Source organism: Balaenoptera physalus, assembly GCF_965194825.1.
Source record: "Balaenoptera physalus genome assembly, chromosome: 10".
Classification (NCBI taxonomy): Eukaryota; Metazoa; Chordata; class Mammalia; order Artiodactyla; family Balaenopteridae; genus Balaenoptera; species Balaenoptera physalus.
This window is the reverse complement of record NC_138889.1, coordinates 46,579,282-46,593,421: the sequence shown is the minus strand read 5'-3', so window position 1 is coordinate 46,593,421 and position 14,140 is coordinate 46,579,282. Positions and strand designations below refer to the sequence as shown.

Below are 14,140 nucleotides of genomic sequence, written 5' to 3'. Positions count from 1 at the left end.
CACCAAGAAGAAGAAAGACTACTTTCCTGGCAACAATTAAGCCAATGAAAAGCCAAAGAATCTTTGTTTACTATAGACTTCCCACTTTCCTTTACCCTTTGTAGAAGAGTTCTTCTTAAAAGACAGTAAAGTATTACTTATTTGCTTCAGCTAAAACCACAGCCTCAGATATGGAGTTCCCAGGCAACCAGTCAGGTTCCTGATTTATTTCTCATTATTTGTGTTCCGTATAAAAGAAAGGCCGGACAGGGACAACTCATGTGAGTATGAGGGAACACTTGACAACATTCAGAAAACTGACAGCACTACTTTCAGCATCAAGGAGCACACCAGAAGCTTCTCTGTGTAAGGACAAAACATTGGAAATGTGGTCAGAAGACTGTGAGGAATATCCTCCTTCACACGTAAGAAATATGTCTTTGAATTCAATCAGTGTGCAATCTTTCTAATCCAGAAATCCTGACACACGCCTGGAGCTCAATGCCAGGAGCCCTCTACATCCTGCACCCAGTAAACTTTCTATACAGGTGAAGCTCTTGGTTCCCCCTACAGGAAAATAGTTAGATCTTTCAGAATTCAAAGATGCATTTTGATGATCATGTCAACATCTCCAACTTCTCACATTGTCTAACAGCCTGTGATTGTAGTTGGTTATTTTGTTATTTTAGGAACTTTACATTGTGGAAACAAAAGAAGAGTCCAGTAAAAATCAATTTTAAATTTCAAATTGTCTTTGACATAAGAGGGTCGAGCTAGAATCTTCCTGGGGAAAAAACAAACAAACAAAAAAACAGGCTAAGACTTCCTGGGCAGTTCTGGCTGGAAAAAAATTAGACTCAAGCACTACCAGCAAACCTGCAGAAGAAACAACATCTAACCACAATGGAAAAACTTCCTGAAAACTCTGAGATCATACAGGGGAGGGAGATAATGGCTACTTCTCTCTGGTTACTTTTCATGGCACATAAAAATTTGTGACCTGTGCATTGCTGCAAGTCCATAGCAATATAACTTACCTCCACTGCTTCTTCTTGGATCAAGGGAGAATGGGACCATTTTTAGACCTAAATAATTGGTGATCACATTGCCAGGGTTATCATGTGATGCTAGTTGAGAAAATTTACACTTAAGAAGAAAATCTAAATGTACGTTATTGGAGGAAATTTCCTACTAGTAATTTTCTGCCTTTTAATCCTGGTCACATAGGAGGTCTAGTTTTCCTCTGCCTGTTGCCCTTCAGGTTTGGGTCTATATACTGCTTCATCAACGACCAACTTGCATTATTTTATTGTTCATAAAAATTGATTTGCACACTTATTTTATTTTTATTCATGTATTTTTATGATTGTATCAAGTATAGTGTTCATTGTAAAAAATTTAATTACTAAGAAGTTTTTAAGGAAAAATTTTAAAAAGTTAAGCACTCAATCATAATTACTAATTGCACTTAATTTGAAATTCGAATGTCCTGAATTAATTTGTAGTTTTCTGTGACTCATTGAGCAACTGACATTGTATCTACGAATGATTCTAGGTTTTGAGCAATGTTTTTTCCAAAAATTTATTTTTTCTCATTATAGAAAAATTGTACTATAGTTTTGAATCACATTATCATTTCACTAGCTTTTATGGAGATTTTTCCGTATTACCATAGTAGAAATATGACTGTAAATGCCTATTCACAGGCTGCTCTCCTCTCCTAAACTGAAGATCAGTAAAGAGGGAAAGATAGTCAATGCAGAACCATTATTGAAGGACATGCAAGTGTGGTTCCACCAAAGGGCTATACTCATCTCAGAAGTGGTTGAGCCTGTCCATCAGTCCAGTGATGGCTCCTGGACTCAGTTCTGGGTTCACAGGCTGGCATATGGACAGCAACACTGGCTCATTCCTGCAGCGAGATTCCTACAAGCGTTCCTCTTTTGGGTGCCACAGGCTCCAACACAGTGTTTGCAGTGACATACACTTTCACCTGAACATGTTTCATCAAAACCTTTTTTTCGTATTGTAGTGTATGTGCACAAATATCAATAGATTTGTATAATTCTTAGAAAATCTTCCTAACTTTTCTCTTTGCTTGTCTGCTTCCACCCTCCTGATCCCTATGGTTCTTACCCACCTACCCACCCACCCCAATGTCCTCAGCCTGCCTTTTGTCTGTAGAAATATTTTAGTCAAAGAATAAATTTAATCAGAGAAGTGAGAAAATGCAGAAACAAAGGAAAAGTCATCAAACAGGACAAAATAATAATAGCTTAGTCATTAAACAAAATCAAGGATCTTTAGCTCCTCTTCAAGGGCTATAGGTGATATTCTGAGCCATATCTGTTGAGCTGGTTTGTAGATACTGAAACCCCCACCAGGTGGAAGAGTTTAACTACATGATGACCAGACTGTAGCCATGACATAAGCTGCCACAATTCCAAAAACTGGCCTCAAAGAAACGGGAACAAACCAACCTTGGAACTGAAGATTAACTGTACTTGATTATGACGCTGATCAGACCACTGCATGACCAATTTCAACATGACTGTCAGAGCTGACTGTGTTGTTTCTACATGGATTCCCCTCCTTCCCCCTATACACACCTGAAACTCCCCATCTAAAAGTTCTTGCCCCCAGATTGTTAGGGGAGAATGGACCTTTGGACATGTGGGACCTCTCCCACAGTTGCTGGCCTCCAAAATAAAGCAAACTTTCCTTTCCACCAACCTTCCTTCTGGAGTGTTGGTGTTCAAACAGTGAGTGGCCAGACCTGCTTTTCGGTTAATGCTACCTGGTAGCTGTCATCTAGCAATTTACCCAGTGAATCCTTCAAAACTTACTTCTGCAACATAAGAGGAGGGAAAATAAGCTGGACAAACTTCTGATAAAGGGACCCAGAAAATCATATTCATTACAATGAACATTGGGGTACATGTATCTTTTCCAGTTAGTCTTTTTGTTTTCTTCAAATAAATACCCAGAAGTGGAATTGCTGGATCATGTGGTAGTTATGGACCATATGGTAGTAATGTACCACTATCTTGAGACTTTGAAGATTTGATTAACTTTAAAAACATTTTAAATGCATTTTTTTCTTGCGTATTTCATTTTACAGTCTATTAAGGTAAGTGTAATGTCAAGATTTCTGTGACTTCGGGTCTCTCCATTAAAATTTCTAAAATTTCTGAGGTATGCAGTCTTATTTTCTCTATCAGTTTCATTCTGTTAAGATATGTATACATTTATATTTAGTATGTTGTAACAGAGAATTTGTTGAGCCTATGAATTTTACAGGTAGCCTATTTCGCATTCTTGTTAAATAATAATAATCTCCATTTTTCATCTGATTTTGGTTACATTTAATAAGCTATTAAACTGTGGTAGACCATGTTTTTATTAATGACCTTGTACCTCTATTGTACTTACACAAACAGATATATTTCAAGCAGGTAGGTTTGTTCTACTTGTTTGGAATTTATCTGTACATATGGCAGACATAAAGCTTCTTCTAATAGGTGAACTAGATGGGAAGGCCTATATTAAGCTGTGAGTTTTACAAAGAAAATTATAAGATGTGCAGAGTCTATCCAACAAGATTCTCTCATTTAGTAAGGAAGCTTTAAAAATAAAACCATGAAAAAAGATTTTAAAAGTGAGACTTGATGAAGGAACATGATTAAGCAGATGCATATCAGAGAGAAGAGAATCCCAAGTCTGCCAGTGAGAAGAACGCTGTGCTCTTGTTTTAACTCATTAAGCTGGGTAAACGTGCCAGGTGTTCTTTGACTTCCAACTACCTTAGAAATCAAGTGAATAGACAAGACATAGAATAACGGTTGCACAGCATTCCAAGAGAGATTAGTTTTATTAAAAGAAAACAGAAACAAATTTATACAATTAAGATATCAAACCTTTTAGGAACGAAATTGAGTCATTTGTTGAGACGTGGATGGATCTAGAGACTGTCATACAGAGTGAAGTAAGTCAGAAAGAGAAAAACAAATATTGTATATTAACGCATGTATGTGGAACCTAGAAAAATGGTACAGATGAGACGGTTTGCAGGGCAGAAGTTGAGACACAGATGTAGAGAACAGACATATGGACACCAAGGGGGGAAAACTGTGGTGGGGTGGGGATGGTGGTGTGCTGAATTGGGCGATTGGGATTGACATGTATACACTGATGTGTATAAAATTGATGACTAATAAGAACCTGCAGTATAAAAAAAACAAACAAAACAACTAATACTAAACTTTCATTGTGTTATTTGTATGGAAATATGTTAATATAAATGTTTCAGACATTACATGAAATTTCTAAAAATCTTAAAAAAAAAAAAAGGTTCCTTTATTCCCGGTTTTCTTGGTGTTTTTAACATATATATCGTTGTTGAGTTTTGTCAAATGGTTTTCCTGCATTTGTTGAGATAACCATTTTTTTTTTTTCTAATTTATTCTGTAAATTTGATGAGCTACACTGATTACTTGGCAAGTAGTAAAGCTTTGCCTTTCTGGGAAAAAAAAAAAAGATATCAAACCTTTTAAAAAATCAATCAATATGTTTCATAAAGGAAGGTGAAGTTACAGAAAATCAAGTGGGCACTAAATGAACAATCTCAGTTATTGACATTCCTGACACCTGGGGTCAGATTTTTTGACCTGTCCCTGATCAGAGCAAAGAAAAGGTTTGAGAGGAGAGGAGAAGGAGCAAGAGAGGAAACTACAAATGAGGAAACTACTGGCCACGCTGACAAAGCTCAGGACACCACCATCGTAATCCAGGAACACTACACGTGGCCCAGAGGCTTTCTGACATATTGAGGTGATAGTGGGGAGGAGGTAAAGAGACTGCACTGGTTGTTCCCTTTGATGCAAAGAAGTAGAAAAATTCCCTCTGAGACAAGTACCATGTCACTCTTCCTTGTCCAAGAATCATTACAAAATCCAATCGCCCAGCTGCAACAGCCCACCACATCCACCTCCCACTGATGCTGACCGGAAGTGAATGACTCAGCTCCCCAGGCAAGAAAATATTCAGATCTCAGAGCCTAGAAAATGGTACAGATGAACTGGTTTGCAGAGCAGAAATTGAGACACAGATGTAGAGAACAAACATATGGACACCAAGAGGGGAAAGCGGCAGGGGGTGGGGGTTGTAGTGTGATGAATTGGGTGATTGGGTTTGACATGTATACACTGATGTGTATAAAATGGATGACTAACAAGAAAATAAATAAATAAATAAATGAACATAAAAAAGAAAATTCTCTTCACAAGAAAAAGTATTTGTAACTATGCAGTGTGACGAATGTTAGCTAGACTTATGGTGGTGATTATTTCATAATATATATGAATAACAAATCATTCGGCTTGTATATCTGAATCTTATATAATGTTATATGTCAATTATACCTCACGAAAAACCAATTTTCTTTATTCATTTTATTAAAGATAATTATTCACATAAATATTGTATAAATAGTTACATTATATTTATATTTTAATATGAATATATCCATTGATGTATATGTTATATATATAATATATATAAAGTATTCTGATTAAAAGTATTTACAAATGTATGAGTCCAAACAATAGGTTTTATTTTGACACAAACCATTTATTACACAGTACTCATAAAATATTAAAGGTAAGAAAAAGCTTAGCACAGTTAATTTCACCAATTATTATATATACAATTATTTAAACTACATTTGAATGCCTAGTTGCCCTTTTTTATGAGAAATGTATATAGTGTAGGTGTGTCAATTATTCCAATTAATGTTTTATTTTCAAGCATAATCAGATAAACAATGGCTGGAAACATCATTAGCTATTTCAAATTTTAAAAGTAGAGTAAGAATATACATTTTAAAAATTATGAAGTCATTGCTTGAAGAATAAAAAATCATTTCATGAAATCATTTCTTCAGTTCAAATGTATTTTGAAACAACTTGTGTGGGGTCAACCTTCTTCCATTTACCCTAAAGGAAGTCTGTATTCTTTTAGGGTCTTACCCCTCAGGTGTTGTTTTCTATATGTTGCAAACCCAATCAGCTGTTTTCACACCTTCCTGTCTGAAGGTTGTATCCAATCTCAGGAAGTAGGTGTGGCCTCAGGTGAGTCTGATCCTTTAAAAAGCACCTTTGTCCAGAGGTGACTGATTCTCCAAGGTAGACTGAGGGAATGTGCAGCTGCCAAGCTTTGGAGAGTTCTTGTTGACCCTAACCTCCACAGGCTACCAGGACGTCCAGACTTCCTGAGGTGAGACCACTCACAGTAGACTCTGGTAAGCAAGGAATTGATTGCAAATATCTTCATGCCTACTTTCCCTTATGCAAATACTTTTCCTTTACCTCTTGGCCTGCTTGGGTCTTGTCCAAGCAAACAAGTAGCTTTCTTCATTTTATTTCAATGACATCAATATTTAAAGTATCTGTAACTAGAGCAATTGCAATAAATTGATATTTGTAATATTGTTATTTAATAATTTTTATTTCATTACCTTATGTGGTATTAGATGTTTTTAGGTCTTAAATTTTCCCATTTATATGTATCTATGGAACACATAAAATACCTAAAATGCTGAATGTAATGTAGACATTACATGGTCTTTGTACAGATCAACATGAGTTAAATGTATTGAACTAATTATGATACATTTTTGTAAGGTCTTATTTGCTATCTGTTGAAAGCCTTCGGTTTGCGGTCTAGATTTGAAAAGTATTCAGACTAGATCCAATCACCTGGTAGGGACTCCCAAGAAGTGGCATTGATCATATGAAAAAATATCAGTAACACAGGTCTATGGTCATGCTTCCATCAATTGCATCTCTGGATATTCTAGTGTAGAGAGGAAATTGCTGTGTAAATTATAATGTTTTTGGGGGGTGGTTGGTTTTAAAAATTGATTTTTACTGATTATCGTTGTAGCTTGAACATTCACCAGTTTGAAATGTGAAGGTGATCTGATGGTCTGAAAAGACTGGGAAAAAATGTTTTCCTGAGCTAGAAATAGCATACTTTTTCCTTGAGAGGAAGAGTTTTGCTATTTAAGTTGGAAGCAAATACTCAATTGTTTATAGTTTTAGGACTCCAAAATTTCAGTCAACATTGATTAAATTGAACAAGTTTAAATTATATGTAAACAATTTTGTCTTTGGAAAAGGGTATCTGTCACTTGGGAGATAGGAGGCATAGAGACCATTAGCACAGAGATGAAGTGTGTGCATGTATGGATACCAGTCACGGAGAGAGAGAGAGAGAAAGAGATTGAGATTCTCTATGTGCTTCTGCACCAATCAGCTATTAAAAAGAACTCTGGCGTCATCCTGTCTCTTAGCCTTTGCTCTAATATTTAAGCTTTTCCATGTAATTTAGGTATGACTGAGACCATGGCTTATTTTAAACAATAAAGTTGCTATGTAGTCTCTTCTCTAATTTCATCATTTGTGTTATAGCATGAACCCAATCTGTCTCTATTCACCACTTCTAGGTTTGTACTGTGGGTAAGCAAATAGGTAAATCAGACAGAGTTCAAGCAGACAAGCTTTGTCCAAAGGCTGTTTTTTGTTTTGTTTTGTTTTTCTAATCAGGGTAAAAGAATGATTACTCTTGCTTTTTCTCTTTAATTTCTAGAAACATGGATTCCGAAGGATTCATGCAAGCTTTCCAGAATGAACTAACCTGCTCCATCTGTATGAACTACTTCATAGACCCCGTCACCATAGACTGTGGGCACAGCTTTTGCCGTCCCTGCCTGTACCTCTGCTGGGAGGAAGACCAGACTCCAAAGAGCTGCCCTGAGTGCAGGGGACTATCAGAGAAGCCCGATTTCAAAACCAATATTGTACTCAAGAGGCTGGCTTCCCTCGCCAGACAGGACGCAGCTAAACAAACCAACAGCTTGGAGGCGCAGATCTGCGTGACACACAAAGAAGCCAAAGGACTCTTCTGTGAGGTTGACAAGACCCTGCTCTGTGGTCCCTGCTCTGCGTCCCCAGAGCATGCAGTTCACAACCACCGTCCAGTACAATGGGCTGCTGAGGAATACCGGGTAGGTGATGCTTCTAAGGCAATTAGGAACCTATAGGCTCCTAAATCAGAGAGAAAGATGAAGATGATAATGAAGCTGATGGGGATGGAGATGGTGGAGGTGGGGATTTTTCAGTGTGGGTCCCAAGATAGAAACGTATCATTTCAGTGTTGTTGCCCAATTGTCCAAACATGTGGAAATGCTGCATCCTGGGGCATGTGGCAGCACGAGGCATACTGGTTTCTGATGTGAGCTTGAGGCTTTCTAGTCAGGTTATATAAACATATGAGTCTCAATTTCTTAGGAAATGGATTCCATCATCTGTAAAGTTCCTCCAGTTTTCTAGGATACATCTCTGTCATTTCTGATATTCAAAATATTAGAATCAGACTAGATTAATGTGGAAAAATCTGATCACTTCATTTTAAATCACGATTACTGGTTTTTCAATGACTCCCTTTGCTCATAATTAAGGGGATGAAATTTACGGTATCATCATCTGTGTCACTAAAGCTTATGGGTATTTTGCAGGAGAAACTTCTAAAGAGAATGGGCTCTTTATGGAAAATGACACAAGAAATGCAAAACAATCTGAATCTGGAAACTCACAAAACTCAGTCATTAGAGGTAAGGATGAAAATGTTCCTTTTCATTTGTATGAATATTGACATAATTCTAGCTTAGACTTTTAGCCTAGTTTAAGTTCCCAGTTAAAGGACAGTGGTCTCTTCCCTGGAGAGGTAGTGGTTTCAAATGACGTAGCAGTGATCACAAATATACAGGCCAATACAAGGTATTTCAAATATTGCTAGTATATGGGAAAACCAGGGCATGAAAATTATTCATAGTCCAAATTTTGAAGATTTGGATAAACTTTCTCAGATACGGATGATAAGGGAACATTGCACTCAGTGTGGCTCTAAAAGAGAGGAGAGGAATAGAGTAGTACCTAGAGGAAAAATAAAGAATATTTTTTAAACTGTATACTATGGGGTTTACATAATTTAAAAAAATATTTAGGAAAGTCAGGCAAAGGAACAGAAAAAAAAGAAGATTCAGGTAAGAGACAAAATAAAAAATGGACAAAGAACCCTGAAGAAACCTCCTAGGGAGAGAGCCTGGGACCCCTCTGATGGCTTGATTTAAACAGGGAAAGAAACTAGGAATATAGAGAAAGGATAGGCCGGAAGGACCAGCAAATATTCCAGGCCTTTTGAAATGTGAGGCAGAAAGTTTGTGAAGAACTTTCCTGATGACAGTAAGGAAATAATATTTGACGTTTTCTGTTGAGAATGAGGACGAGTGATTCTTTGAATCCATTATCTCTGCAGAACTATGTGGCCGTAAGAAAGGCGATGATCAAAGTTCAGTATCAGAGGATCCACCTGTTTCTCCAGGAGGAGGAGCAACTCCATCTGGAGGCACTGGAGAAAGAAGCGAAAGAGACTTTCCAACAACTCAGGGAGAGTGAATTCAGAATGACTCAACAGAAAGAGAGTCTGAAAGAAATGTACAGAGAGCTGACTGAGGTGTGCCACAAGCCTGATGTGGAGCTGCTCCAGGTGAGAAGGGAGGTTCCATCCTCAGAGACAGAAGTACTATTCTGGGCACCGCTGCCATGACATTGAAATGGTACCTGCATATACTCTTATCTCAGCTAAGGGATGATGTTCCTTGACTCCCATTATCTTATTTGTCCAGTCCCTTATTTCTCACAGCCTGGTAATCTTTGGGAGGTTTTTTTTAAAATCCTTTTATTAACTAACATAGGACAAAATTATTTCAGTGTGATCAGGGAGACTCTCCACACAGATTATCCAAAGCCAGCAAAATTCTGTAGCCAGGAAAAGTTAACTTTGTTGGAATAATTTTGAATATATGTTCCCCTAATCTCTTGTCACTCTGTTATCCCACACTTACTGAAGACATGGAGGTTTTGCCCATTGTCTAGAAAAATTTAGAACTGGTAATCAATTTCAATGTATTCTGTAATTCATTTTGTATGGTCCCCTGTTTTGCTTTAATTGTTACCATAAATGATGAGATCTCTCCTTGGGAATAGGACAGGGCAATGAGTGACATTGGAGACCTAGATGTTGTTGCATCATCACACAGACTCTTCCTGGCCTTCTTCCTTCCGTAATGCACCCTGACTAAGTCCATCATGTTTTAGTTTAGGTTCTGTTATTAAGATAACCTCTAATTGTTCCTTAGAGAAGAATCAGAGAATAAATACCTTAATGAAAGGAACAAACAAGAATACTAAAGAAGACGCAAAAGGACAGAACTCTGATGATTAACATCATCTTTTTTTTTTCCCTCGCAGGACTTGGGCAATGTATTGGAAAGGTGAGTTTACACTAAAGATTTCTGATTTCTGAGAATGTTTCTGTCTTTTTGATGAAGTAAATGTACAGTCATCCCTTAGTACCATGAGGATTTGGTTCCAGACCCTCCCCCATGCCTAAATCTGAGGATGTACAATCCCTTATGCAAAATGACATAGTATGTACACATAACTTACAAACATTTTCTGGTATCCTTTAAATCATCTCTAGACTACTTCTAACACCCATTATGATGTAAATTAAATGCTATGTAAATAGTTGCCTGGTATGCAGCATTTTCAAGTTTTACTGTTTGAAATTTCCTGATTTTTTTTCTGAATATTTTCCATTCAGATTTTACAGTTTCAAATCATGATTGAATCCACAGCTGTGGAATCCTAGGAAATGGCAGATGGACTGTACATTTTTTGAGCTATTAACATTGTTTTCGTGGTTATTTTCTATTTTATTTCAAAAGAGTTCCGAAGGCCTTCTACTCCTTGGTCTCAGAAGTTTCCTGCTCATTTGGTTGATTTCAAATATATGTAAAAGGCTTCTGACATTCTGGACTTTGTTCCACCTCTCTAGCCTTACCACAATAAAACATATTGAACGAAATTTTCTAAGTTGCAATACAGGAAGAAACTACCTAAGTGAGTTGGAAGGTGAATAATACTGGAAAGAGGTAGATTCCCTAAGAGTGGGAAGAGGGGCTGTGATTTTGTTCCTAGAAGTAGCAGTGACTCAACCTGTTCCATCACTGAAAGCCCCCTTGTAGGCTGGACCTCAGAGGGAATGGCTTCCTGGTGCCCACTGGGAAGTTAGACTTTCGGGACAAGGGCAGCCAGGTTGGAATTGGATTCCCTTGCTGGGCTGACGAGAGCAAAGCTGTCTGGCTCCGTGTACTCTTCCTTTTGGTGACTACTTGCTGACTGAAGTACAAGAGCTTTGCCTGAATTTGTGCTCTCTGTAAAATGCCCAGGATCTTTGCATCACCTGAGATGGAATAGAGCAAGTAAACAAACCTCAAAATTTCTAGAAATGGAATAATGACTAAACTGAATGCGGCATTTGAAATTTGATATAATTTGTATTTTGCAAAAAAGTAAGGTAACATATTTTTTTATCCCCAAGAGTGTAGAATATAATGAATGCCCAATTAACCAAAACTGGGAGAATTCTGATGAAATATCTTGGATTAAAAACAGCTTCTTTTGAAGATTAGGATTGACATGTATATGCTACTATGTATAAAATAGATAGCTAATGAGAACCGACTGTATAGCACAGGGAACTCTACTCAGTGCTGTGTGGTGACCTAAATGGGAAGGAAATCCAAAAAAGAGGGGATATATATATACATATAGCTGATTCACTTTGCTGTACAGCAGAAACTAACACAATATTGTAAAGCACCTCTACTCTAATAAAAAAATATAATAAACTAAATTTAAAAATGGCTTCTTTTGTAACGGTTGTGTGATTAACCTTCGGCCCTGAAGTGTAACTGATATCATTTTTTTACAGGACTGATTTGGTACAGATGCAAAAGCCTCAGCCAGTGAACCCAGAGCTCACTTCCTGGCCTGTCACTGGAATCCTAGACATGCTGAACAACTTCAGAGGTAAGAGTCAGCGCTTTGGTGATCAGGCCTCCATTTCTTTGGTGGTTCTTGGGAAGGAGCCTTCTTTGATTTTATTTTTTCTGACATGAAGTTAGTACATGACTTTCCAAAGTTGTTATATCTTTTCTGCCAATACAGTCATGCTACAAAGAACAAGGCTGAACTTTACAGCCTATATTTTACTGCAAATGCAAAGCAAGATACATATTTTTAGTTACATCTGAAATAGGCAGAGCAAGAAGAGAGCAACTGGATTGATCAGCTAGTTATAAAGAAATAGAATATTTAGTTCTCAGAGTAGGAGTTAATGTTGTATGTTTATTCAGTTTATTTCACTCTTGAAAGGTTATATATGGCATTTCTGGTTTTAATTTATTCTATATTACAATTGTGTTTATCATGCAAAGAATATTTCTTATTTCTATAATTACTAACTTTTGACAAAATAGACTACAATTGGCTTAGGCAGAATCATTGTAATGCTGTTAGATCAATCTCAAAATAATTGAAAGGTGAGGGATATGTGAACATGGTTAGTCATAACATGCTTTTAGAAGCTTCCAAACTATTCATTGATGGATTTCTATTAACATTTTTGCTTTGAAAACTTGCTAGGTAGAGACTCTAGCCCAACAAATACCTGCATAATATCAAAGTGCTCTCTATATATTAAACAGTGTTAAAGACAAAAGACACAAGAAAAGTTTTCTAAAGTAAAGAAAAAAATAAACTTTTATGTGTCCTGAAATAAACTATCAAGAATTTGACATTAAATCAGACTTCACATAGTTCGTGATATGTCTGCATGATTTTTTCTTTTCCTATATGATTTGAGGTGTTTCTATGTGCTGTAGAGATAGTTATAACTCTTGTTCTTCATAGAAGAGCCAGTCTGAACTCCCTTTAGTCTTCGTTTTGTATTTCCTTGGAGGAGGGAAAAATGAAAAGACTCATTGGATAGAGAGCCTCTGCCTCTCAGGCCATGGAAATCCCACTTGTTGACAACATTTTTGCTCTTTCTGCAGTGGATAACGTTCTGAGTCAGAAAACGACCATTCACAATGTGAGCCTTTCTGAGGATGATACAACTATGATATATGGAGATGACCATCATGGCGCGTCCAGAGAGCTCCAGGGTGCAGAGAGTTTTGTGGCCTGGGGAGCTGTGGCCTTCACCTCCGGAAGACATTACTGGGAGGTGGATGTGACACACTCCTCGAACTGGATCCTGGGAGTCTGTAAAGATATCTTGACAAGCAATACTGTTATCAGTATTGATTCTGAAGAAGCATTTTTGCTATTTTCTATGAAAGTAAACAATCATTATATTCTGTCCACGAACTCCCCACCCTTAATTCAGTATGTGCAAAGGCCTCTGGGTGGGATTGGAGTGTTTCTGGATTATGACAATGGAACTGTGAGCTTCTATGATGTTTGCAGAGGTTCCCTCATATATAGTTTCTTTCCTTCCTTCTTTTCCTCCCCTCTGAAGCCTTTCCTTTGCCTTAGGTCTCCATGAATAGTCAAGTTCCGTGACCATTTATTAGATGAACTTCTCGTCGGAGGAAGTTACTGTCCTGAAACCTCATGTGAGGCTACAGGATGATACTTGACTGTCTCTGAGCCTATTGTAATTTAATGGAACATAATGATGGTATGTTGAATGTATAAATTTGTTAATTAAATGATCTATTAATAAAAACTATTTATTATGGAGCATTTATAGAATATAATCAATAGATATTCTTTTTTTAAAATAATATTTGTATTAAAATAAAAAATTACATATCATAAAGTTCATTTACATTTTAAGCAATGTGTTTTTCTTCCATAGTTGAACCATGTTGGGGTATAAGAATGAAGTAGTATATATCTCAGCCTAGTAAACAAAAGGAATAGTTCAGTTTTTTCTTCAAGTGTGACCTAGTTGGTTGGATCCATGTATTTGACAGATTTGGTCAAACCCTTTCTTTTTGTCAAACATTTAGACTTTCTCTAAACCCTAGTCATTCAGCACATCACAGCTCATCCACAGCTTTTCCAGAAAGTATTCCCTGACTCCACAGACCAGTGTAGTTCCTCTTATAACACACTCTCTGAGCATATGTCATCTCATCATAATATTCAACAAACTTTCCCCAAATTACTAGATACTTTTTACTACC

At 37.0% G+C, this 14,140-nt stretch overlaps 1 protein-coding gene across 1 annotated transcript; it reads left to right on the top strand.

Moving 5' to 3' along the window:
- The first annotated feature begins 7,622 nt into the window (after positions 1-7,622).
- Positions 7,623-13,630, top strand: LOC309636775 (tripartite motif-containing protein 64-like). The gene is made up of 6 exons (XM_082410297.1): positions 7,623-8,044; positions 8,555-8,650; positions 9,355-9,585; positions 10,350-10,372; positions 11,878-11,975; positions 13,001-13,630. The coding sequence occupies exons 1-6, from the start codon at positions 7,631-7,633 to the stop codon at positions 13,492-13,494; spliced, it is 1,356 nt and encodes a 451-aa protein (XP_082266423.1). The 5' UTR covers positions 7,623-7,630; the 3' UTR covers positions 13,495-13,630.
- Positions 13,631-14,140: the final 510 nt, after the last annotated feature.